Source organism: Podarcis melisellensis (assembly GCF_964234715.1).
Source record: "Podarcis melisellensis genome assembly, chromosome: 17".
Lineage (NCBI taxonomy): Eukaryota > Metazoa > Chordata > Lepidosauria > Squamata > Lacertidae > Podarcis > Podarcis melisellensis.
Window position 1 is genome coordinate 36,270,562 of NC_138534.1, and position 27,169 is coordinate 36,297,730.

At 41.6% G+C, this 27,169-nt stretch overlaps 1 protein-coding gene across 5 annotated transcripts in view; it reads left to right on the forward strand.

The window, feature by feature from the left end:
- Window positions 1-26,376, forward strand: part of RNF38 (ring finger protein 38) — an 80,746-nt gene extending 54,370 nt beyond the window's left edge. The window contains exons 1-12 of one of the 5 annotated variants that reach the window (XM_081894186.1): window positions 1,091-1,194; window positions 2,700-2,765; window positions 12,586-12,779; window positions 15,079-15,289; window positions 16,311-16,478; window positions 17,089-17,259; window positions 18,695-18,856; window positions 19,785-19,891; window positions 21,158-21,242; window positions 21,665-21,786; window positions 23,871-23,970; window positions 26,132-26,376. In XM_081894186.1, the coding sequence (XP_081750312.1) occupies window positions 2,754-2,765; window positions 12,586-12,779; window positions 15,079-15,289; window positions 16,311-16,478; window positions 17,089-17,259; window positions 18,695-18,856; window positions 19,785-19,891; window positions 21,158-21,242; window positions 21,665-21,786; window positions 23,871-23,970; window positions 26,132-26,194 (1,395 nt within the window). In that variant the 5' untranslated portion in view covers window positions 1,091-1,194; window positions 2,700-2,753 and the 3' untranslated portion in view covers window positions 26,195-26,376. Of the gene's footprint in view, window positions 1-1,083; window positions 1,195-1,305; window positions 1,510-2,699; window positions 2,766-12,585; window positions 12,780-15,078; window positions 15,290-16,310; window positions 16,479-17,088; window positions 17,260-18,694; window positions 18,857-19,784; window positions 19,892-21,157; window positions 21,243-21,664; window positions 21,787-23,870; window positions 23,971-26,131 lie in introns of those variants that run through there. The other 4 variants (XM_081894187.1, XM_081894189.1, XM_081894188.1 and 1 more) reach the window with 4 other exon arrangements.
- The last annotated feature ends 793 nt before the right edge of the window (window positions 26,377-27,169 follow it).

The window sequence follows — 27,169 nt, forward strand, 5'->3', positions numbered from 1 at the left end:
AAGGAAGCAGAGCAAAGCAGAGCAGCCCTCGTTGTTCGTCTTCCAGCAGCTGTTAACTCAAAGCTACATTGCTGGCAAATAGAAGGGGAAGAAATGGAGGCAGTGAGATATTTTACTTTCTTGGGCTCCATGATCACTGCAGATGGTGACAGCAGCCACGAAATTAAAAGACACCTGCTTCTTGGGAGAAAAGCAATGACAAACCTAGACAGCATCTTAAAAAGCAGAGACATCACCTTGCCAACAAAGGTCCGTATAGTAAAAGCTAAGGTTTTCCCAGTAGTGATGTATGGAAGTGAGAGCTAGACCATAAAGAAGGTTGTTTGCCAAAGAATTGATGCTTTTGAATTATGGTGCTAGAGGAGACTCTTGAGAATCCCATGGACTGCAAGAAGATCAAACGCATCCATTCTTAAGGAAATCAGCCCTGAGTGCTCACTGGAAGGACAGATCGTGAAGCTGAGGCTCCAATACTTTGGCCACCTCATGAGAAGAGAAGACTCCCTGGAAAAGACCCTGATGTTGGGAAAGATGCAGGGCACAAGGAGAAGGGGACGACAGAGGACAAGATGATGGGACAGTGTTCTCGAAGCTACAAACATGAGTTTGACCAAACTGCGGGAGGCAGTGGAGGACAGAAGTGTCTGGCGTGCTCTGATCCAGGGGGTGACGAAGAGTCGGAGACGACTAAAGGACAACAACAACATACTGCTGTCGACGTTGGAGGTTCCATCTGGAAGATGGGGAACTGCTGTACTCGCAGCCCAAGCAGAAAGTGAGCCTAGCAGGTAACTGGTGCGAGGAAGCGGCAGCTACAAATTGAAACTAAAAAGCGGCCTCGGCTCCGCCTCCCTTAAAGGAAAGCTCCGATACAGGAAGGGCTGTTCTGTACAACCACGTGCGCAGGCGCCGCAAAAAACCCAACTTGTTTTTTTTATTTACATACAGCGCGTGCGTGTCGTCGCTGCCTGCGTCATCGCGTTGACGTAAAGCAGACCTACCCTGTGCGGTGGTCTCCGCGTAACTGAGCTAAAACAAAGGAAGACACGGGCGGGCGGGGGGGGGAGTGAGAGAGGTGGGGGGAAAGGAGGCGGAGCCCCAGGGCTCGCGGGCGGGCTGGGCAGCTTGGCAACCGCGATTGGTAAGCCGGGAAGTCAATTCAGGTGACGTCACTGTATCCCTGCTGGCCGAATGGTAGGTGGAGGGGTTCCAGAGGGAGGGGCGGGGCTGGAGCATCATGGAGCGCGGCGGCGGCGGAGGTGGCGGCGGCGGGAGGAGGAGGGGACGGCTCCGGGAGTGCTGGCGGCGGCGGCGCCGCGGCGGCCGGGTCCTCCCTGCTTGTGATGGGCGGATGGAGTCCCGCTGATTATCCCGGAAGCCATTGCAGGGGGCGGAGGAGGAGGAGGTGGTGCTGGTGTGGAGGGGAGCCCGGGCCTGCTGCTGCTGCTGCCAGCGGTGGCCGCCGCCGCCGCCCCCAGACCGGAGGAGTTTCCTGCTGGCTCCACTCAGGTACCTGTGCCTGCGTGGGGAGAGCGAGGAATCTGGGACCGGTTTATCTCTCTCCCCTTCCGCCTCCATTCCATCAGGCTCTGCCCTCCCCGTCTTACAGATAGCGGGTTTTCTCTCAAGGCTGATCCGGGAAGGGATGATACGCTCTTTTCCGAAACGATCCCGGCCGGGGGGGGGAGCTGTCTGCCAGACGCTGCTAACCTCTGAGGGGCCTTTCCCGACGGGTGGGCGGTTGACACGTCTCCAGTTTTGGCGGTGGGGGGGCGGTGTCCCGATAGGTAAATCAGCAAAAGGAAGGAACAGCAGAAATGGGACGCGCTGGATCCAAAATCGCACTATGAATAAAGGGCGGCAGGACCCACTGAAAGCAGTGGCCCCAAATGGCTGTGGGGAGCGGTGTGTGCTTGCTTTGATTCCCCCCCACACCACCACTTTCCCGAGTGGAAAACGAGTCTTGCCCCCTTGTGTCTCCTACCCAACTATCAACAACCCTCTATTGTGCATTGTTAAGTGTTTGCAGAGGGCATATTGATTTTTAAATGAAACACCCTAACCATTTCCCTTTGTTTTAATTTATATATTACTTAAAATGTAAATGAGCTGAGTGTTTTATAGGGCAATTTAATCAGTGCACCCCCTTCCTTGCCCTATGGAACTTGTCATCTGCTCAAGCAGGGGAGGACTAGGCAAGGAAAACTGCACTGTTGTGCTTACCTTTTAGTTGTAGGTGACTTCTGAGGGAGAAGTGAATGGCTTCTAAGTGCTTAGAAGTTAACCCAGTCATCTTTCTTTCTTTCTTTGGAACATATTTCCTATAAATTCCACATATGGGGTAGTGTAGTGAATCATTAGAATCAGTATTTGCTAGTGCTGAATGATGCTTATAATATAGCTGCAAAACATTTTTCCTAGTATTGTGTCACAAGAGATTTTGTTAGTACTGTAGGGATATCCTTTTATATAAATGAGTTTATTCTAATTACTGTTATATCCTCCATTCTTTACTCCATCTCCCCAAAGTTGTTGCTGGTATTTTCAAGTGCTTTGAGAATAAACATGTAAAGAATTAAGTGTGATGAGATGTTTTTTGTGAAGAATTTGGGATTACATTTGTTAACTTGTTCTCCCTTTTTTAGTAGCAGTTTTAGTCCAGGTACAAAAAGCATTTATATGTTGTTCTTCTGAAATAGGTGGAGTGGACAGAGAAAACATTGGAAGGGAGAGGAAAAAGTGTTCAGTGAAGAATGAAAAGAAAGGTTGGTGTGACAGCAGTGTAAGGAATTGTATGACAGTGTCTACATGGATTATTGAAAAGCTATACAATTTCTTTAATTGCATACTTAGCAGTTTTCCTGAAGACACATTGCATACTTGTGCAAAATTAGTCCACTTGTTTCCATAGTTGTGCATGATTAGTGTAGATAGTACTTGTAAGGCAGGTCTGGGGGTTTACATTTTGGTAAACAGGAGTGTTTGCCATTCTTTCAAGAATGGTGTCAATGTGAGTTGTGCAGTTTCTCTTACATCGTATGGTTAAAAAAATATTTCAAAAGTACCTTTGTTGGGAGAGAAGCAGGAGGACTATGGCCCTGTTAATTCTCCTTGATATCTCAGTTGCTTTCAATACTTTTGAGCATGGCATTCTTCTGGATTGGTTGTCCAAATTAGGAGTGGGCAGCACCACTCTTTGTTGTTCCATTTCTGCTTGGATGGTCATTCTCCAAAAGTGGTGCTTGGGGAATACTTTTTGGAGCCTTCAGTGTGGGGTTCTGCAGTGTTTGATTTTACTCCTATGCTGTTCAACATCTACAAGAAACTGCTGAGCGAGGATCATCTGGACTTTGGGGAGTGCATTGTCAGCAATGTGCTGATGACACACAACTCTCCCTTTTCTTTTGCATGCGCAGGTGTGGCAGTGGATGTGCTAGGTTGATACCTTGCCTCAGTAAAGGGCGGGATGAGAGCCAATAATCTGAAGCTTGATCCAGACACAACTGAGGCACTGTTAGTGCATGGTTCCCTAGACTGGATGGTTGGGGTGTGGCATAATCTGGATGACATTGTGTGCTCTCTGAAGGGGGAGCAGGTACCTAGCTTGGAGGTACTTTTGGATCAATTACTGTCGCTTGAGACTGAAGTGCTTTCAGTGATGTGGAATGCCTTTCATAAGCTTGTTTGATGGCCCAAGTGAACGCTCATCTGGACAGGGACTGCCTAACTTCTGTTGTCTACCTGGTAACTTCAGGTTTAGCCAGTGTTTCCCAACCTTGTGCCTCCAGATGTTTTTGGCCTACAACTCCCATCATCCCTAGCTAGCAAGACCAGTGGTCAGGGATGATGGGAATTGTAGTTCAAAAACAGCTGGAGGCACAAGGTTGGGAAACACTTTAGACTATTGCAATGTGTTACATATATACACTAAGTCTATACACTTATATATACTTTACCTTTTACCTATACACTAGGTCACTCTTTGAAGTATATTGTGGGCCATTGTGAGAAAAATGGTTGCTTTTCTGTTCTATCAGCAATGTTTTATTGTTTAAAATGCATACATGCAAGTCCTTGCACCTGGAAAGAAATTCTAAATGAGTAGAACTAAAAGTGCACACTAAATATGTGTACAGAAATATATATTTGTGAGGAAGAGAGGTTATTTGAGAGGCATAATAACTTTAGCTATCCAGAACACTCTTTAAAAACTTATGAACTGCCGAACCTATAAAAAAGCATGTGTTGTATCCGGTGATTCACCGTCCCCTCTGCGGTCTTCCCATCCCGTCCCCCTCTGTCTGGAGCCTCATGCAAGACATACCTGTGCAAATTTGACCAATTCCTCCCTGCCTCCCCTTCATGACGGAGCCCATTCTGTTCAGAGGAATCCTCAGAGAAGGAGGGGAGAGAAAGATTGGTTCTGTGAGGAGTCTTCCATTCACACAATTGTTGGATACAACCCCATGTAATTAAGAACATGTTGGGATTTGAACTAAAACATTTTTTTTCTGTACTTGGGAATGTATAACCACCTCCAACAATTATTATTTTTCATTCATTTTTTAACTACCACTACTTGTTTGGAGTATCTTTATCTGTGAAAAAACACAATTCAAAACAACCTTGCACCCATGTCAGATCTGTGCAATTCACATATATCCTGATAACTGCCTGTCCTATATACATCTGAAGACCTGGAAACTAGCTATTTGAAGAGTTTGACTCCTATTGTATTTATCCAATATTATAACAGAATAAAAGGCTGTCTTCAGTGAAGTCCTGTGGGTGTAAGAACTTCCTCTCTCTTTTCTTTGTGTGGCCTTGCACATACTGTCAAATCTGTTCTGGGGCTTCCCCAACCCTCCACAGCAGGGTGGTTGTTTTTTGGAGGGCACACAAGGAGATGGCGAGGAGGTACTGTTATGCAGGTACTGTGTTGGATTATATTTTTCAGTAAATTTGAGTTGTACAGATTGAGGAACTACAGTAAATTATTGGAGGGACGTTTTCTTGCACTGTTCGTGCATTTGAAAACAAAAACCGTATCTCCTCAAATGTTTCTATTTTCTCACGCTTCCCAGTCACAACTTTTTCATAAACAAGTAAAATACGTTAGTTATGCCAGAGTGATATATATCTGGAGACTGGTTGAGTAACACATAACCTTTAAGCTATGAGAGAACTCCTAGGTGGCCAACTTTAATTGCATTTAGACAAGCCCCAGCCAGAGGAAAACATAAAATTGAATGTGTAAATTAGAGTGATCATACCATTCTGTTGCTGAAGCTTAAGACATCTTGCCAGAAAGATCTAACCAATGATCAATACCATAATATGTGAGCTTTTCTAGCGCCATATCTCCTGTATTTCTAAGATGAAATCACTTTAGGGAAGAAACTGACTGGTGCCTAATGTGTTTTGTAGCAGCCTTAATCTGATATCTAAAGTTGACAGTTTATTTAAAGTTTGATTTAAAAATAAACAAATAAATAGATAAAAAAATATTTAAATTGCTAAGAAAAATCAATTTTCTAGTGATTTGCTATTTCCTGAACAAGGTTGCTATAAGTACTGGTTTGCAGCTAAATCGAGTTCCAAAAACAACGTAGAAGTATAATCCAAAATCTTTTGAACATATAGTCCATGTACCTTTGAAGAGTTGCCTTATTTGAGACATTTTGAAGTCATACAAGGACACTACACAAGATGCCTTACTGTAATATTTCAAATAGGATTGCCGCGTAAGGAGGATCTAAGACAGCACGAACATCTGGACCAAAAATAATTCTTAAACAAATGCTGCAGCTGCATATATTGTCACAAGTATTCCGGCTCTAAGGGTTGCTGTTGCTAATAAAGTTGGAAGAATGTCCTTGTGGCCCACTAAATCGCAGCACATAACCAAGGTGGTTCTGTTTTATGGCTTCCCCTCAATAGGAAATCTGAATTAGACCAATTGGGGGGCAGGAATAGATATGGAACAATTGCTTGTTTGTGTTACTGATTTAAAAGTATTTAATGATGAAATGTTTGGGCTACATGGGGCTGCCTTTTTAAAGGTAGTCTGGAAACCGATTGGTTCCAACATATACAATCACCAGTTGCTAGTTAGGGGCAAGGAGGTTTGATGTATATTATTAAAAATTCTGCATCAGTTACATTGGTTGCCACTATGTTTCCAAAATTAATTTAAAATTGCTTATGCTACCCTTTTAAAGTCCCCAAAGGCCTAGAAACAGTGTACAAAGGACCAACTGCACACATATGAACCTACTCAGACTGAGCTTCAGAGGCCCTGCTGTGTCTGTTCCATAGCTAGTGAAGGTTAGGTTGGCATGTGAAAGAGAGACAACCTTTTAATTGGTGACTACGCTATGAAAGTCTTTTCCACAGGTGCTCCATGAAGCTCTCTTCCTCTCTTTAGGTACATGTTTATATTCTGAAACACCACTATGGGGTGCTTTTATGTTTATTTTATACCTAATCCAGCTGTTTTTAAATTTTGTGTTTATATGTCTGAAATATTAATTGTTCTTACTTTAACAAATAGTTTGGGATAAACTTGCCGGCTGGGGAATAGATAGAAGGCTCCTGTGGCTTATCTCCCAACTTCATGCCGGGTCCGTGGCCAGGGTGAGAATATCCCCTGCTGGAGACCTGACTAACCCTGTGCCAGTAAATAAGGGTGTACGCCAGGGTTGTATTTTAGCGCCTCTTCTTTTTAACTTATTTATCAGTGATATGAGGAACCCATTAGCCGTCTCACAAAAATTTATCCATGCCCCTCATATAGCAGATTACCGTTGTCCTCTACTTCTCTACGCAGATGATGCGGTACTACTCTCTTACTCCAGAGTGGGTTTAAGGAGGGCACTAAAGATTTTTGCGACATATTGCCATTCTAATCATCTGTCTATCAACCACACCAAGTCCAAAGTACTGATATTTTCAAGGAGTCGAAAACTTTATTCATGGAAACTGGAGGGCACGAAAATTGAACAAGTACATAAATTTAAATATTTAGGAATTTATTTTCAATATAATTTAGGGTGGAAAGCGCACGTTGAATATATTCAAAACAAGACAAAAGCCCTATCACACTCCCTCCTCCGTTTTTTCTACTCTGAGGGGGCCTTATTCATCCCTGCGGCCTTGAAAGTGTATAGCATCAAAGTGATGGCCACAATGGCCTATGCTGCACCTTTATGGGCTGCCTTTGCAAACCTCTCACCTTTAGAGACACTTCAAAGCCAATTCTTACGCCGACTCCTAAAATTACCAACATGCGTAAGTAATGCGGCTATCCGCTTAGAAATGAAGATCCCCTCAGTGGAGTTAGTTATATGGAGGAGAGTTTTGATTTATTGGATATCTCTATGGCATAAACTCCCGAACCACTATCTCATTCAATGCATGTGGCGTGATGACTTCACAAATTCGTGGTCAGGAAAAATCCATGCCAAATTGCTGTCCTATGAGATCTCGCCCACTGAACTGCTCAAGCTGGATCTAAATATGGCAAAAAAGTGTATAAATCAAAGGCTGGATGATGCGGAGCTATACCAAAATTTCATAGCTGGCGGTGGAGCCTGTTCGCCGTTAAATTTCGGCATAACCCCTATCTACCGCGCTCCGTCCTACTTAACATCGCTAATGGCCGTGTCTCACCGATATGCCTTCATTAGAGCTAGGTTCAATGTCTTTCCAACAAATGTGCTGAGACATAGATTCACTAAGGGCCAAGTCTCTTCAATGTGTGCTTGTGAAATGAGAACATCTGAATCTCTACATCATGTTATGTTTATCTGCCCTTTGTACAGTTCAGCCCGTGCTAGTATACTAAACTCCATAATCCAGCCTATGGCTGACAAACCAGTAGACTTACAGCTTGCCTGGGTTCTTCAAGATGTGGATCCTTATATTACCCTACAGGTTGCTAAATTCCTAACAGCCGTCCTCTCGTACAAGAGACGGAACAGAATGTTAGCTGATTATTGATAGTTATAAGAATTTTCTATAATGACATCAGATATTGATTTTAATGTAGTGCCTAAAATTTTTAATTCTTAATCTTAATCTTTTCTTATGAATGGCTAATATCTGCCCTTGTGAGTTGTGAATTGTGTTATATTATTTGTGGTTTGTACGAGTCCGCTGTTTTTTTGTGTGTGTGTTTCATGATGGGCGTAAAGCCGAATAAACATTTTGATTTGATTTGATTTGATGATAAAATTGCTGCTTTGGAAATATACAAAAAGGTTGTAAAGCCTGCAAATTATTTAGATGTGTGATTCTCATATGTGGTCTAAATTGCAAAATATTCTGTTTGGGCATATAGTGTGCAAAAATGGATGTCCGTAGCCTGCACTAATACACCATTCTGTAGAGGTATCATTTCATATATGTTGCAATTTATATGGATTCCAGAGATATAAGGAGATTTTAAAAAACCTTTTTCAATGAATTCAACATGTAGGTTAATAGAGCATAATCTGCATAAAATTGTAACTTGTATTGATCTTTATTCTTGCAATCAGTAATTTCTTGATCAGATCTAATTTGGCTTCTAAGAAGTTCAGATTTCTAGTGTAAAGGAGACAGCTTTTCTGAGTTTTATGGTGGTATTTTCAGTTCCTAAATATGCAGAATTTCTAGTTTAATATTTGGTGCACCTTCTTAGGTAACGTACTAGAGAAAAAGAAATAGAAGAAATTACGTTTAAGGTTTTTCCAGTACCAGTAGTAAGGAGGTAATACCTGGCACAGAATGAAAACATGACAATTTGGTGGCTGAAGAAAGAGTTGCTTGATCTCCTGTCTTCCTGCTACTTTTTTCTCTTCCTTGTATGTGTCTTGCATACACACACACACACACACTTTTTATAATATTTTGGCATATGCGGTCTTTTTTCATACAATGATAGAGGTGGGCCACATTTTTAGAAGTCAGTAGTATATAGGGATAGATGCTTCAATGGGTAGCTGGGATAAAGCTGAAGTTAGAAGACTGTGTGGTATAGCATTTATGCCACAAAGCATTGCATAATTGCCATATTTTTCTGTTAATAAAGCAAGCATTGCTTTTTTAAATTATTATAAAGTCTCTAAAATCTATAGAATCAAAATATTCACAAATAAGATGGATTTCATCAAGGGGTAGGGTGCCGCACAAGGGAAGCAAGAGTGCATTTTGCTCCGTCTTTTCTGGTGATGCAATTATTTGTGTACTTATATTAAGTCTTCATGGAGAAAGTTGTTGACCTAGAGCACTTACTGTGCCATTACTAACTCAATATTAGTTTGAGTAAGCATTGTGTTCACACCAGTGTTTGGAAATGACTTGGGGGAGGCTGGTGGATAGTGTGTGCAGTTCTGGTTGAAAATATTGCACTCTAAAGACTAATTTCTTTTTGGCTTGACAGTATTGAAAATCTTTAATAGGGGGCTGCAGCCATAGAGGTAAGGCATTGTTTGTGTCCTTGTACGGAGTAGGGAAGCACAACCAAGGGCATAAGTAGGACTGGATTGTTTGACTTTTATAGTATCTGCTGCACCATCAGGCAGTTGGGTGACCCAAGAGGGGAGCTCCAGCCTAGAGAGTGAGAGAGACAACAGTACAGGTAGCACCCAGCTGTTCTGGTGCACAGTGATTTGTTCCCTTCATAAATATTGTGCCTTTTAAAAGTTTTAGCTGTTTAAATGCATGAGTTTTAATGGTGCAGGACGTGGGCTTGACTTGGGTTTATTAATGTTTGATGTTTGGAATGGGTCAGATTTTGTTTAGTATCAAAGCAGATTTTAAATTGGGGGTGGGGAGCTTGGCTTAGAAACAAGTGAAATTCTTGAATTCCTTTCTGTCACTGCAAATGAAGTGTTACCACTGGGGTGTTCCAAATTTTGTCCTGAATTTGAGACTTTGATGTAGAATTAAAGTGGTTGTAGTGTGCCCATCAACCCCAAAAGCCATCGACATCCAGCACTTAATACACAAGAGCATGGAGTGTGTAGATGCCCTAAATCTGGTAATTTGCAGTGAGTTTATTGTATATAATCATAAAAGAAACTTTGGTAAAACTAATCTTACTATTTTTCAATCTAGATTTTTCCCATGGTTGAATTTAAGCTTTGTTGTTAATAGTATGATAGGTTGTGAGGAACTGATTATTGGAAATATATCAGTGCCTCCAGACAGAGCTAGTATAAATTAAATGATGAAGTATCTCACTTCTGATGGGAATGGTTTGTGCACATTCTCTGATGAATGCTAAGGAGGTTTTTTAAATACACATTTTAATTTGGATATCTCTTCTTACAAAGAAATTCATACAAATGTGGTGATAATGTCAGTGCTTGTACAGTGAATGTCTGGTGTTGCTGCAATTTTATGCAAACTTTCCTAGGAGAGAGCCAGTGTGGTGTAGTGGTTAAGAGCGGAAGACTCGTAATCTGGTGAACCGGGTTCGCATCTCCGCTCCTCCACATGCAGTTGCTGGGTGACCTTGGGCTAGTCACACTTCTTTGAAGTCTCTCAGCCCCACTCACCTCACAGTGTGTTTGTAATGGGGGAAGAAGGGAAAAGAGATTGTTAGCCGCTTTGAGACTCCTTAGGGTAGTTATAAAGCGGGATATCAAATCCAAATCCAAACGCTTCTTGGAGCAGGTCCCACTGAACTTAGGTATAATACATAATATTGTGTTACACATGAGCTATAAGCTTTACTATTTCATGGTCTTGTAGCTTTGAGAAAGTAACTTAGATGAAATTTGTTTTTAAAATGAGGAACTTTGTGATCAAGATGACACAAGTCTTGGGCAATCTGTGTGTTTCTTAGCCCTGCTGCCTTCACCAAACATCTCTCCACTCTTGTGTCAAAATCTCCTGTTGCTTGTTAGTCCCCATTACCATTTTTGCAGTCTTGTCATCACTTGAGGGTGGTCTCACAAAGCCAGTATGTGAAAAACGAGGGGGAAAGTTGTGGGCCCAAGTGCTGATTTGCACGTAACAGGATGCCCGCACTCTGCTTTCTTTCCTTCTGGCACAACAGAGGGGTTGGCATTGATTTGAGAAGTGTGCACCAGGGTACTTATTCCCAGAAAGCCAAAGTTTATTTAATTGTAGCTTTCTGTTAATTTGTGAACAGCTCAGTTTTGACACCTAGGCAGTATGAACCACAGAGCTGGAAATTCTTGGGCAACCAGAAAACTTGAAGTGGTATCTGAGCTGTCCCAGTAGAGGAGTGTTTGCAATAGCATATATGAAACTTGATCATTTTCTCATGCTTTGATAAAGTAGACAAGTCAGTAGTCACCCAGCTTATCAAATTGGCAGTATGGGACTCTATTCTTGCCCACCCCTTTCAGTTGCCTTTTCCCACCTCTAGATAGATAGATAGATAGATAGATAGATAGATAGATAGATAGATAGAGGAACTGTTACTGTAACTATCCACAGATCAGGATGCAACCCATTTGTGGGTCTCGGCCCCACTAGTATTTATTTATTTGTTGCCCAGCCTTTACTGTAAGGTCCTAGGGTGGGTGACAACATCAAAACACAATATTAAAAACAGTTTAAAACAAGTTTCAATCATCAAAATAAGGTGGGTCCTAAAAATATACACTCAAAGTTTCAAAAGCCAGGGTTAAAGAGTTGTGTCTTCAGCTGTCTGCAAAAGCTGTGTAGTGAAGGAGCCAGATGGACCTCTGTGGGGAGTGAGTTCCACAGCTTGTTGGCCACCACAGAGAATGCCCTCTCCCAGGCTGCCAGCCCCAAGCCTCTGACGGAGGAGGAGGAGGAACTACCGAGGGCTGCCTCTGCTAATCTCAGCAACCAAGAGGGTCTGTAGGGGAGGGGTGGTCTTTCGGATTTGGGGGCCTAGTTGAATATGAATAAGGGCTGTATTAATGGCATCCCACATAGTCACACAAAGTCATCATTTACAGGTACATAACTGTATATTAACCTAAAGGTGGGTAGTGTTCTGTTTCCATAATTTGTGTGGTGTATTTGTCTTTTAAGCTGCACTGACCTGAAACATAATATCTTTCAGATAAATGAAAACTAAATATATACATCTTAGATGCTGTAAATACTATATGTATTGGAAAGGTAACTGTAAAAAAGCTATCAAAGCTAGCTCAGCAGACCAAAATTTGGCTGCAGTGTAAATCACATACCTAGTGGGTGGTGAGTGCATTTGTTGAGCTGCAACTCCATCTGTCTGTAGCTCCTTTAAGAATTCACAAACCTAGAGCCTATTGACATGAAAGTTGTGCTTAAGCAAGCATATTTCAAAATAGGTATACCATAACCCTTATTCCCTTATAACAGTTCTCAGTTTGTACTCTGTTCTCTTCATTTCCCCCAGACATACGAGAAAAAGTTTAGAGAGAATATGAGCAATAAACTACAATATTTCCGAAGTTGTGAAACATCTAGACATTTAATCTCCGATTTGTTCTTTGGAAATGTGTAATGCCTAGTTAATTTTTATTTTTTCCGGAAACGGTTGTTCTAATAAATGACGTTCTAAGTTACCCATTACTGTTTGATTTATTTATTTTGTTACTCCTTGCCCCGCAGAGTGAAGATAGTCCAAGTCCCAAGAGACAGCGCCTTTCTCATTCAGTCTTTGACTACACAGCAGCATCACCAGCCCCATCACCGCCAATGCGACCATGGGAGATGACATCAAATAGGCAGCCTCCTTCAGCTCGACCAAGCCAACATCACTTCTCAGGGGAACGATGCAACACACCTGCACGCAACAGAAGGAGGCAAGTATAATAGATGGACAATGGCTGTTAAGTCAGCCTTCCTGACTGAGAATTGGAGCTGCTTACATATCAAGCTCTTAATTGAACAGCTGTTTTCTGAGCTATCAAGTTTTATTACTATTAGTTAATTAAATAGTTATTTAAGGAGGTAGTGGTGTGTCTACTCTCCAGGTGTACATGTTTGTGGGTGATAGTGTCCTGGAAGTCATGAGAACTTCACCATGTAGTGTTTTGTATTGCGGACAAGCGAGTCTTGTCACCTTATTGTACTGGTATTGTGAGAACTGATGCCTACTACTTAGTAAATAGAAGCTGCTTCTTTTTGATTTTTGACTGCCCGTCTTTAGTTATATCTAGTTATATCAAGGAATGCATTGTGTTTCCCACCCATCCCTTGTCTTCACAATAGAAATGAGGAGCGTTAGGCTTAACAGTTGCACCAAATCACCTAAGAAGCTTGACAGAGATGCCAGCTGCAAAATAAACCTGAACAAAACTCCAAAGGAATATACCATGTCCGGCTGCTCTTAGTAGTATTAACTTATTTTGTTGTGGTGTGAGTCATGAACTTCATGGAGCTAAAATTGTACTGTTTCCAGGAGCATACAAATGATTGTCTCCTAATTTTTTTATTAAAATGCATTATTATTATTATTAATTATTTTGCTTAATGACTGTGGAGACAAAACTGAGGACATCTTTACAGCATTTGCTATAAAGACTGATGAAAATGGATCTTCTTCGTAGGGCTTCCAGTAATGGGTGACCAGGGTTTTTTTTCACCTGTGTAGATTCCCTCCCTTCATGTTTGTATCTCATACTTTCTCCAAGGAGCTCAGTATAGCATACATATGAATTATTCATTTATTGCCACAACCCTTTGATGTAGGTTTAGGCTGAGAAATAGCAACTGGGCCAAGGTCATTCCGTGAATTCATAGATGATCAAGGAATTGAACCCGCATCTCCATGATCAAAGCCCACCATTTTAAGAATGATCCTGTGGTAGAAGCAGTTTTAGATTGCCCCAGGCTGACTTTTCCTTGCACTGTAATGGGCTTAAAAGATTACATGAAATCTATCCTTCGCTGAGCTCATGTCATGTCCTACAGCATTGGTTAGGTTTCGTGAAACTGTTGTGTCTTTGATGTGAAAGCCAGTCATGGGCTGACCAATAACTGGCTATCTCTGTGGTTTATAATATGTTTATATGCTGGTTTTAGGATGAATCTCACAAAATGGCTTACATGAAAATAAGCATCAATTAAAGCCATATAATAAAACAGGAAAGAATAATACTTTTTTGAAAGCTAGATTTCTCCTCTGAAGAGAGGATGGTCCTTAGGTAGTCCTGTCTTAATATTGGAGAAGGAAAGCTCACCGCAGCTGGAATTGGGGAGCTATGAGGAGAGGAAGAAAGCAGTGAGAGGAAGTCTCAAAAAGAAGACTTTTAAAAGTCACGTGAATGAACCTAGAGCTTTGGAACACTTCTTGCTTGCCAATAAATTCCCCTTACCTACTACCAAGTTCTGCAAGAATATGCATCAAGATTGCAGTGTGGAAGAAAAACCACCACATTTACATGATGGTCACAGAAAAGTTTGTCAGTTGGGAGCTGTCATCACAGGGAGAGTTAGTTACATAACTTCCAACTCATGTGATAAGTTCTGCTTGACCTTCATTACTGTTAACTCTGAATTTCGGGGAGAAAGGGGCTAGGTAATAGCTTTGGTATTATTTGGTTGGAAACTACAGATGACTGTAATCCATATTTTCTTATAGCTGCCAAGTTTTTTTAAGCGGCTGCTGTTTCCCTTCTGGTATTCTGTTTACTTGATAAGGAAAATGATGTTAAGTGTTTACAGATCCATCTGATTTACATAAATTTTGGAATGCAGAAAGAAAAGTACAAGTTTGAAGTTCATAGTCCATCCTTGAACAAAGGAGCTTCAGGGGGATTAACACTATATGTATTAATTGGCTTGCTAATGCCAGGACTTCTGTGTCATCAACTACTGTTTGTGTGAATAGCCACTGTTAATTAAAGCCGTTATTACTTATTTCTGTATTTCATATCCTTCTGACCTCTGATTGTAATCCTTTCCCCTGCATACAGTCATATGTGTGTATGTACTAGCGACTCAGATTAACACTTCGTGCAGTTGATGGAATAGACTGTAGTCCAAGAAAGCTTAGGCCATAATAAATTTGTACGTCTTTAAGGGTCCACAAGATTCTTTGTTTAATCTAGAAGGGAAAGGTGTGTAAAAAAAATCTTTGTCCAATTTGATTATTTGCAGCCCTCCCGTTAGACGCCAGAGAGCAAGAAGAGATCGATTATCTCGACATAATTCCATTAGTCAAGATGAGAACTACCATCTCCCCTACGGACAACAACAAGCAATAGAAGAACCCCGAGCCTTCCACCCTCCGAATGTATCTCCCCGTATGTTGCACCCAGCTGCTCATCCACCACAGCAAAACGCAGTGATGGTTGACATTCATGAACAGGTATTTGAAAGGATGGAGCAGTGTGTTCCTAACTCCTGGTAGATAGGTTACACTTTGTGATTTAAAATTGGAGGTTACACTTAACTTGTGCGCCAAAAATGTTTTTTATTTTCTAATGTATAAAGATGACACCCCTCACCTCACTGTTTTGGGTGTGCAGCCTCTGACGCTGGATAATGGTTTTCTGTTCAGTGGCTCTCAATGCAGACAGTCTAATCACAGCTGCTGCAGAGACATGGGGGGGGGGGCGGTGTTGCTGTAATAAAAGCCCTGCTTGATCAGGCTAAAGGCCCATCTAATCCACCATTCTCACCATGGCCAACCAGGTGCCTGTGGGAAGACCATAAGCAGGACATAACCCAGTAACACTCTCCCCCCTCAGGTTCCCTAACAATTGGTACCTAGAAGTATACTGGAGCTATCACAGCTATCATGACTTACAGTCATTGAAAACCATAGCCTTCATGAATTTGTCTAATCTCTTTTTAAATCCTTGTTTGGCTAAAGGCCACGCATCATCTTCACATTGAGGGTAGTTGTCTCTTACACTTCACACTATTCTGTTCCCATTGTCCACAAGACAAATGCAGTCATGTGATTGCATGAATTCAGAGTGGCATGGAGAACAATACATTGGGCCATCCCTGCTTTACAGAAAGAAGGGTGCTGTGGGGGGGGGGGGGAGATGGTAACTCTTGCCATTGTCAATTGACTTGATTCAATTTTTAGTAGGTCAGTGGTGATTTGCACAATGGTGACTTGCACAGTTTCACTATAGGTAGCCAGTTGACACTATTTGTAAACAGTGTCCTAACATGGTTACAGTGCATTTGTGGAAAACTGGAACTGAGTCATCTCAAATGTTTTCTTATATTTTGTTTCTAAATCCTGTCTTTGTTGTGTTTTGAAATATTTACTAATAGTCTTTGTGCTGTGAAAGAAAAAATGGGAAAAGCTGAGCATCCTTCTGAGGTTGGTAACTAAGCAGATCTGCTGAAAGCTCTTGCATTTTTCTTTGCAGATCCACCAGGGCACAGTCCCTGTTTCATACACGGTGACCACGGTGGCACCACATGGGATTCCACTTTGCACAGGTCAGCATATACCAGCTTGCAACACACAGCAGGTCCCTGGGTGTTCCGTGGTTTTCAGTGGACAGCATCTCCCTGTCTGCAGTGTGCCTCCCCCAGTAAGTATCATCTTAATCTTAATTTCGAAAGCAAATGCTTCAAATGACTTTGGAGGTTGCAGAAGACCAGATGAATTTACTTAGAGCTGAATTTTATCTATATTTACTTGGAAATCACGTATTACTCAGGGTGGTGTGACTTCTGGTTAAGTGTAAAGACGATTTTAGCCTTCATATAAGAATACTTCATCAAGATTTTATGTATATTCCACAAACTTTTAATGATTTTATTGGTAGAATTTTGTGGGGTGGAGGGGTTGGATGAGTGTTAGCCTTCTGTGCTCTGTAAAATAACTAGCACACTGAAACTCTTGAAAAAATCCTGGATTCTAAAGCATGATCCCTTTCTATGCATTAAAAAAAAAAAATTGAACCAAAGTAATCCAGATTTATGGTCCAAAGAGAGATGGAGTCTCATCCTCTGTGTTCAGATTTCAACAACTTCTGTCTTACTTTGCATAATTTATTCGTTTCTACTAGGTGCGGAAAGGGTCCATCTTTTCCATGGGAACTCTATTCGCTATAAATTGTGCTTTATTCTTAAGAACGTAGTGAGGAATCAAATACTATGCGTTGCATAACGTTTGTGAATGTTTCTTTTCTTTTTCAGATGCTTCAGGCATGTTCTGTTCAACACTTACCAGTTCCATATGCGGCATTCCCACCTCTCATTTCTAGCGATCCGTTTCTTTTGCATCCTCCACACCTCTCCCCACATCATGCTCCACACCTGCCACCTCCAGGCCAGTTCGTTCCCTTTCAGACACAACAGTCACGGTCGGTAGGTATCTCTTTAAAAAAAAACAACCCCAAAAAACCCCTTACTTCCTCTTGTAGTTAGTTCTGGAACAGTGAATTTAAGGTGGGATGTGTTGGTTGGCTGCCTGGAAAAGGAGTCAGCCAAAAATCATGAAGACTTTTGCAAGTGAGAGCAAAGCTTCTAGTATAGAAGTCTGTGAACTGCAAAATCTGATCTACAAGCTGAAAGCCGTAGCTGCTTTAATTTCCAGTCTGCCAGAAAAGCAGAAGCAAAATGGAATCTGAGTGTTTTCCAGTGCTAGTTTCAGAGAAACTGAACTACAGAGAAAAAAAGATGGAGCTCTTACTATTTTGAATGGCCTTGTTCCTTTTTGAGCCTCAAGAGCATCTAGAGATTGAGAGCTTTTTTTAAAAAAAGTTGGCATTTCATATTTGCAGTCCATGGTGTGTGTTAAATTTCTTTACATCCCATACTATTAACCATTGTTATATGGCACACATAGTATTTGAGAGGTTCAGATGGGCTTTTTCATCTCACTTGTGGAAAAACGTGATCTCCTGGTGCTTCCAAAAAGGTATTCGAACTGAAACTCAAAGCAGATCTGTAGGGGATTCTGTAATTGTGAGACAGATGCTGATAATTTCTCTCTGAAGGAAAAGTGGGCTATGTAGAATGGAATGAATGATGATATAGTCCTCTCTGTCCTTCAGCAGAACGAGTGCCTGTTCCTTATCATTTTAGTTTTTCCTGTCATCCAGAAATAGAAAAGTGCAACTGCAGTTGTACTAACTGCAAGGAGAGTTGATGTAGGACAGAGTTTCACAAAATGGGATTGCCTGACCCCCTGCTTTCCCAGGGAAGGGGCATTGCATGTGCATGTAATTGGTGGGTCACCCTGTAACATTAGAAATCTGATGATAAGTAATCTGATAGGCAACCAGAGCAGCTCTTGAGTGGACTGAATAAGCAACAAGATGTGGCCTCCTCAGCCCCCAGGTTTAGAAGTGGAGGCTAGCACACACTCAAAAAAAGACCCTGCTCTGAAAGCCTCAAGCTAAGGATGAAAAAGGTCATTTTGCATTCTAAGCAACCAGAGTGTCATCACGTATAGATACAGATCCTGGAACGAGAACAAGTGAATGTTCTCAGTTATGTGGTAGCAGGAAAACGTGGCACAAGATCATAACATTTGTGCTGAAACAGGCAGCAAATATCTAATTACAATATGATAAATACTCAGAACGGAGTTATTAAGCACGAGAAATGTGAATTTCTGGCAAAAGACACAGTGAAAACACACCAACTGAATAAAAGTCATACTTCAGTGCAGTATGAATATGCTTTAACTGTGTAGTATTAACTAGATAAACTTTGACAAACAACTATTTTTGGCAAACAACTGTGGTAAATTATATGTTTCACAAATGTTCATGCTTTTTTTCCCCTCCTCCCGTAGCCTCTTCAGAGGATAGAGAACGAAGTAGAGTTGCTTGGAGACCATCTTCCTGTAGGAGGTTTCACCTATCCGCCTTCAGCCCACCCACCAACATTGCCTCCCTCAGCCCCACTACAGTTCTTAACGCATGACCCTTTGCACCAAGAGGTCTCCTTTGGAATAGTAAGTGATGGCTTTCAGCATTTTGCTGTGATTTTCACTAGGCGTTTATTTCACATTATGATTCTGCTAGCACGTTCTGAATTGTTTCCCCGCCCCCTTTGAACATGCACATTTACTTATTCATTTACATTAACCTCAACATGTGCAACTGTTGGAAACAGAAAATGAATGAGCCTTGGTTGGGTAGCGAGAAGCTACCTCTACCCCCCCCAAAAAAAAAATCAGTTCCAGAGGGTTGGGGGGAACCTCCAATACAGCATGGGAGGAAGCATTGGGGCGCTGTGGAAATCAGCAGAACTAACCCCCCCACCCCCAGGAGTGCCCAACTTGCAGAAGAGGATTCTCTACTAGATTTGACTTGGTTTGTATTCCACAAGTGGAAAGAACCCTTCTTTTCATAGATCAGCAGGTCTGAATCCAACTCTAGAATTAGGACCGGTCTTTACAGTGGTGCCTCGCAAGACGAAAAGAATCCGTTCCGCAATTCTCTTCGTCTAGCAGTTTTTTGCGAAGCAAGCCCAATGACAGTTTAGCGGATTAGCGCTATTAGCGGTCCAGCGTCTTTTAGCGATCAGCTGTTAAGTGGCTTAGCGGCTTAGGAAAAGGGGGGGGGAGCGGAAAAAACCGTGGGAACTCGCAAGATTTTTTCGTTTTGCGAAGCAACCCCATAGGGAAATTCGTTTTGCGAAGCCCCTCCAAAACGGAAAACCCTTTCGTCTAGCGGGTTTTCCGTCTTGCGAGGCATTCATCTAGTGGGGCACCACTGTACAAGAGTTTTTCATCAAATTTTCAATAAGCCAGAAATGGAATTGTTTGGTCAAGGGAAGATCCACTGTGGTGAAAGCACTTCTGAAATGTAAAAAGTATGACTTTTCCAGTGCCACCGTGGGCTGATGGACTGCTGAAATTTCCCCCCTGTTTGCATTAGCCTTACCCGCCTTTCATGCCTCGAAGACTCACAGGACGCAGCAGATATCGATCTCAACAGCCAATACCGGCACCTCCTTACCATCCCAGCCTATTGCCATATGTGCTGTAAGTCTCTTTGTCTTTGTAGCTGTCCTTGGTAGCTTGGCTTTAGGATGGATAACACCATTTCCTGAAAATAGCAGCCTAGAGTTGCCCCCCCCCCCCCGCAAAGGGCACCCTCTGCTTCAGTATATTTTTATTTGTAATTAGTGTGGATGCTGTAACACCATCCTAAGTGCTTCAAGTAAAGAGTGCAATCCTATGAGAAGTTCTCCTACCCATCCCCATGTGTTTTCATGCTGCTCGCATTCATTGAAATGAGACTTGGAGAAGTTGCTTGCTCTGTTTCCCTCCTCTGTACCCTGCCACAAATGAGAGCAGTCCCTGCCTCTCAGCCAAGCCCTCTGGGTGTGCCAGAGGACTGAGAGGGTACAAGTAAACCAAGCTTTGGTTGTGGTACAATCTTCATATGAAGGATGTGGACTGTCCCTCTCAGATAAATTATTGTGGGCCAAACCATGTTTAAACAAGGCTTTTAAGTCCAGACCCAAGGCCACACCATGGTTGAAAAACACCATGGTTTGTAAGCCAACAATAAACCGTGACTTCACATCATGCTTTGTTTCCAGAAAACAAAACATGGTTAGTTTCTGGGTTAGCCAAACTGGACTTTGACTAAACAAACCATGGCTTGGCATTCTGTGTGAATCAGGCCACTGTATAAGCAGGTGGTATTATATGTTTTAGAGTAGCTTCAGTGCTTCTGTAAGTGAACTTGTGACGGAGAAATGTTTTTCCTTCTGCTGCCCAATTCACAATTACTTAAAGCCTGCCTGTGCCTTCTGAGGTGTACCAGGTGCCTACAGGGGAAAGGGTCTTGATGGTGGTGGCACCTTGACTGGCGATGTTCTCCACAGGGAGGCTTGCTAAGCCCTTGTTGTGATGTGATTTTGATACTAAGCAGAGGCACTTAGATTATTGTAATTTTAACCTTTTCTAAGCCAACCTGGAACCCATTTAAAGGGCAAAGCATAAATCAAATATCAAAATGAATAATAAGCTAAGTTAAAATACATTTTTTTAAACACCTGTCCAGCTTGCCTCTCTGGAAGCATGGGCATATGTAATCCAATGTGTGAAATGGTAGGAGAGCCAGCTTTATACAGATTAGTAAATAGCATGACCTAGTACTGAATTGGAACCAAATTAGAATTTAAATTCTTGACCAGTTTTGAAAGCCTCTAGGGAGAGACCCAAAATTAGCAGCTCTTTCTCTGTATATTTATGTGCACAAGTAGTAAACCTTGATGCTCACTTCCTTTTTTTCTGCAGATCAATGCTTCCAGTGCCACCTGCAGTTGGCCCAGCCTTCAGTTTTGAGCTGGATGTAGAAGACGGCGAGGTGGAAAACTATGAGGTTGGTTACAGATTCCACATTTATGCAAATCATGAGGCTTTGAGTACATTCCTTAAATTGGTTCCTAAATATGTTGCTTATTAAACTAGCAAATTGCATTTTGCTAGAATGATACCAAAAAAAATGCAGTAGCTGCTACCAAATCTATGTTTCGTGAGGACATATACTTACGCTGAACAATTTCTAGGATTTTCTTCCTTCCATGCGAGTGCTACATAGTGCTGCATGTTCTGCCTCTTGATTGGGCCTGTATGTAGCCCCAGACAATTCAAACGTTAAACCAAGAGCAGTTGCCTTATGACACAAGTTTGCAAGATTTCCCAGTTTTACACTATTGGTTTTGCTTATCGTCCCTGATGATAATGTGTTAAAGTGGGTGAGTTTTTAAAAGGTGACCTGAAAAGGGCGTCTTTCTTTCCTAGGCACTGCTGAACTTGGCCGAAAGACTGGGAGAGGCCAAACCGAGAGGACTGACGAAAGCAGATATTGAACAACTTCCATCTTACAGATTCAACCCAAATAACCATCAGTCAGAACAGACTCTGTAAGTTCTTTTGCTCCTCTCCGAGGCCTTGGTATGAAGTTGTTTGACCCTGGTTGACTGAAATCCAGCACAGCAAATAACTGTAACATAACTAATAAATGCATTCACTTGTCTTCCTTTTTAATAGTACTTTCCAGCTTCAAAATTATTTAACTGATAGAGTAAGGGATTTTTTAAAAAAACAAACTTCCGTTTATTGGTGAGCCTTATTAACAGTCGGGTTAGAATATTAAATACAGATTTCCCCATATTTTAATACTTTGATTTAGACAAATATTGCTCAGTATTTAGACGAATATTTAGACGAATATGCAGCCCAGTGAGCTGCACAGCTAATGATGAGTTTGCTCCTCCATCTAATATTACTGGAGTCACATAGGAATGGCAGGGATGGTGTGCAGAATCTGCACATCTTATCTTAACATGAAATCAGTGCTCCTTATTTTTCCAAAAAAAAGCTCCCAGCTCCACATGCTACATGGCTATCTGCTTTTATAATAGGAAAGTTATAAAATCAGATTGCATTGGGGCATGATGGAATGTTGCTTTTTGAAGAGAAAAATGAAATGCCATAATAGGCACACAGAAACAAGAAACTTGGATGAATTGCGGTCACTATTCACATGAAACTGAGCCTTTTACAATTCCTGTTATGACATTTCTTGCAAAGTGTCTAATACAGAAATCTGCCATTTTAATAATAATAAAAAAGGTCATACAGTTCTCACTGAGACATGAAGCTTCCTTAAGAAGAAATAAAAATAGGGTTTTTTGAGGGGAGGGAGGAATGACTTCTAAACAATCTCCCAGTAGTCCTGCTAGATTTTGGGTGTGAAAAGTAACTACCAAGTGTTTGCATTAATGGGAAAATTGAATTGCGAGTTGGCATTTGCTACACAACAATGAGCCCTAAGCCCTCTTCAGGCTTTACAACAACACCTTTTAAGTTGCTCATTTCTAAAATAATATTGGCCTAGAAACAGCATTTTCCTTAGTAGCCACAGGATCTCTCCACCCTCCAGTCCTGAAGTCAGAATCTTTCGGCTGCCAGATAGGATTGTCTGCCAGCTTTCTCTGCAAAACACATTTGTTTTAATTTCTACAGTGCAATCTCAAGTAGTTTGCAAATGGCACTCCTGGGAGAAGCAAAGAAAACTGTCTTGCAGATATAGTTGGTGCTGGTGCTCAAAGTATGACTTGTGAGCTGGGGAGTCCATGGTAAAATTTTTCACCCCAGGTGTAGAATCATTAGGTAGCCTCAGCTGACACTTTTTTCTTCCATCCTTGGCTCTTCACTTTCATTACAGGGTGGTTGGTAAGGATTACTGTCATTATACATGTGTGGTGCTTTGAACACAGAGCACTATATAGATATGCGCTGTTAATAGATAAAATATTTTGCTCTGGATTGATAGTTACTTGTTTTCCTAATCTTGCACTGTGCAGTCAGTTAAATAGCTATGATGCATTGGGCAAGGAATATAGGACATAACAAATTGTATGTTATATTCTATTACATATTTATAAATAAAACACACACACACGGACGCGGGTGGCGTTGTGGGTAAAACCTCAGCACCTAGGACTTGCCGATCGCATGGTTGGCGGTTCAAATCCCCGCGGCGGGGTGCGCTCCTGTCGTTCGGTCCCAGTGCCTGCCAACCTAGCAGTTCGAAAGCAACCCCGGGTGCAAGTAGATAAATAGGGACCGCTTACCAGCGGGAAGGTAAACGGTGTTCCATGTGCTGCGCTGGCTCGCCAGATGCAGCTTGTCACGCTGGCCACGTGACCCGGAAGTGTCTGTGGACAGCGCTGGCTCCCGGCCTATAGAGTGAGATGAGCGCACAACCCTAGAGTCTGGCCGAACGGGCAGGGGTACCTTTACCTTTACCTTTATATAAATATCAGTGGCAAACCCAGCACCTCTATATCAGCAGTTAAGCCTCAGTGAAATGTACTGCAGTCACTTTATATTTAAAAAGTCTTTATTTTAAAAAGCAAGGAAATGCCTACGTTTTCAGATAAATAAAACCAAACTGTTGTTGCTCTTTCTAAATAAGGTATTCTGCAATTTTCTCTTCTAGGTGTGTAGTGTGCATGTGTGACTTTGAATCAAGGCAACTACTTAGAGTTTTACCGTGTAACCATGAGTTCCATGCCAAGTGTGTCGATAAATGGCTTAAGGTAATAATAATAATAATAAATAATAATACATAGTTTTAGAAATGAAGTGCAGTAGTCTAGATTTGTACTGCATGCCATCACTTTTGCCACAATATCTATCGGTATACCACCATTAAAAAAAACAACTTGTTAACTATCCATCATGTGACTTATATTTAATTAAGATGAAGCTTTTTTTGTCCAAAATGTGCCTTTTCAAGAATGACATTGAATGTGAAATATAACCTAATTTGTTTTAAGGTTGAGAAGGAACAGAAGCCGCAAAAGCAGTATGATGACAGACAGTGTACACATGATGCAAAATATGGAAGTATAATTGAAGTAGGAAATTAATTATGACTTTCAGAAAATGTACTGAATTTCCATTGTGTCACTGCAGTGGTAAATCCTAAAACATCAAGACTGCAGAATATATGACTATTTGTACAGTGAGGTCTATTAACTTTGAGTTTGCCTTGATTGTCCATAAATCATAAGGTTGTGACAAATTTGAGGATTTTATGCACTCTTAACTACAACCACTAGATGCCGCCATTTCCTTCTGCATAGCACAGAAAAGAGCTCCAAGTAGCAGAGAACTGTAATTATAATGACTAGCGGTTTTCGAATGGTGTTCATGACAACGTTATATGTTGTCTTAAATTCAACATGCCTTGTGCAAGGGAGGAAGGGGGCCTGATTTTGTTGTTGCTGATTCCCCCTTCCGGTTGCAGCCCCTCATACCATGTTACATGATGTGCTTGAAGGTTTCTCAACACTCAGAACCATGTTTTCTTCCAGGGGGCTGGGGCAGGAACAACAAGAATGAAGCCCTGCTCCATGAGCAGAACTTTGCTCATGAAATGTAGGATCCAAACCACCATTTCTGAAGAGTTCAGAGATGAAAGTACATATCTATGAACTTCAGAAAAGGTTGCAGGAGCTATAATCTTTATGGTTCATGGCTTTTGCATACTTAAAAAATAAAAAATCCACTTAACCATGTCAGGGAGAACGAACACACAAACTAGTATCTCACCTGCCAAAGTCACCACCACATGATCTTTACCACATCATTAAACAACGAGAGCATCACAGTTCCACTGTAGTATTTAATGCAGGGCATGATTAAAATGCGACAGTTCAGTGCTCTTAATTTCAGAAGCTAGAGGAGTGTATGCACAAGAGGCTCATAGATTACTGGTAGAACTTGAAGTGTGTTTAGCAATAAATAGTAACTCCCCTGTCCCCGGACACCTTATCTGAACCCATTTGAAAGAGAACCCAGTACAGTTTTCTTGGTTTTAAAGTTTGAAAATGTGTGTGTATGTGTGGATTATAGATCTCTGTGTGTGGCAGGCAGCTGAGCACGAACTGACTTAGCTGAGAAGCATTCTATTAGAGTTCCCACTTGAAGTCTGCACATTAATCATGTGAAGGAGACGTGAACGGCTGATGAAAGTTCTGACCGCCCTCATCAGGCTGCCCTTACTGATTCACACATGCTAGCCATGATGCCTATGTTCTGCTCCACTGTTGGAGGCAGTATCTGTCTGAATATTCGTAGCTGGGAATCACAGCTGAGAGTGCTGTTGTGCTCAATTCCTGGTTGTGGGATTCCCACGGACATCTGATTGGCCACTGTGAGAACAGGGCGCTGCACTAGACGGGACTTCAGCCTTATCCGGCAGGAGTCTTGCGTCCGTCACTTCCTGTTTTTGGAGCATTCTGGTCTCTCCATGGTGGCTAGAGGAGAAGCGCTTTGTTCAGCGTTTGTGATGCCTCTGCTGATGGAGACATTGATGGCAAACACTGTGGCACTGGACAGAGCGGTTTAAACCCCAGAGTGGCTGGGGCAACCCAGGCAGATGAGCCGGGTACAAGTAATTAATAATAATCATAATAAATTAGCCAGCCATTTTAAATTATTGGAACTCAGATGCTTGATCTCTTTGGACATGTATTTACATGAGAATAAGATAAAGCTAAAGTCAGCCGATTTCACTGAAATCTGAGTTTTGGTGCGATTCTCTTTCCTCTTAATTATCTTGCTAGGGATGTATGGTTCAACGTAGTGATTTTTATTCTATTTTATTTTATTTTTGCAACTCAGTACATTTTCTTTAACAGTCTTTTGTGTGAGATGATGTGCAATGCATTAATGCCTGTTTTTATTCCCCAGGCAAATCGTACTTGCCCCATCTGCAGAGCTGATGCTTCGGAAGTGCATCGTGACTCAGAATGACCAGTCTAAGAGCACAATTCTACTTTGGGTGTTCCTAGTCACATGTGTATATATATATATGAACTCTCCATTGAACTTAACCCGTGTGGCTTCCAGCCTTCCCTTTACACAAAAGGGTCAATGGACCTTTCTTTGCACTGTGTGATTTAATCAACTATAAAGCTTATAATTAGTCTTCACAATTATGGGATTGTTATACTAACTGTGTGATTGGAACTCCAAAGACTTTTTTTTTTCTTTTAGCTTAATTTCGTGTGTGCACTAACATTCCCTGGTTTTTGTGTGATCATTCCGAGTGTTGCTGCGAGATTACAGTGGAACGTGATCTTCTAGCATGTGCTTTTATATTAAAAAAAGAAGAAGTGGTAGCTCCAAACAATATAGCAATCTACCTTATATAGAGCCTTCAGATACTGTGAGTGGGAATAAACGGTGCGGGTGGGTGCGTTGATCGCAGGGTGTTTGTGTGTGTGTGGGCGAGCAAGTGTTTGGGTGGTAGTGTGTGAGAGGACTTATATACCAGCATGTACTGAGGATGTATGTGTGTAGTATTAATTATGCTGCAATGTATAATCTTGTGTGTTATTTAAACAGTACTAGTACTGTACACTGGTTTCTTTCCTTGCGTTTGCAGTTGCACACTGAATGCTATAAGGGTGCAGCAGTTATAGACATTTGATATTTCATCCCCGCCCCCCTCCAATTGTATTTAATAGTACAAAAAGGCCTTTTTGCTTTTATTCAGACAACAATTATGCTTCCCTTTAATTGGAGATCCTATGTCTGTCATTATACAGCATATTGCTTCCTCAGTTACTACAAATAACAAATGAGCCTTTTCTCTCTTTTTTAAGGCTGCGAGAATTTTCCAGGTTTTTGAGATTTGCAGCTCATTGCTAAATTTATAATGCGTTGCAGCATTGCACAGCCAGGTAGCAATATTAAAAATTTCTCAACTGGTGATTGAAAGTTGAT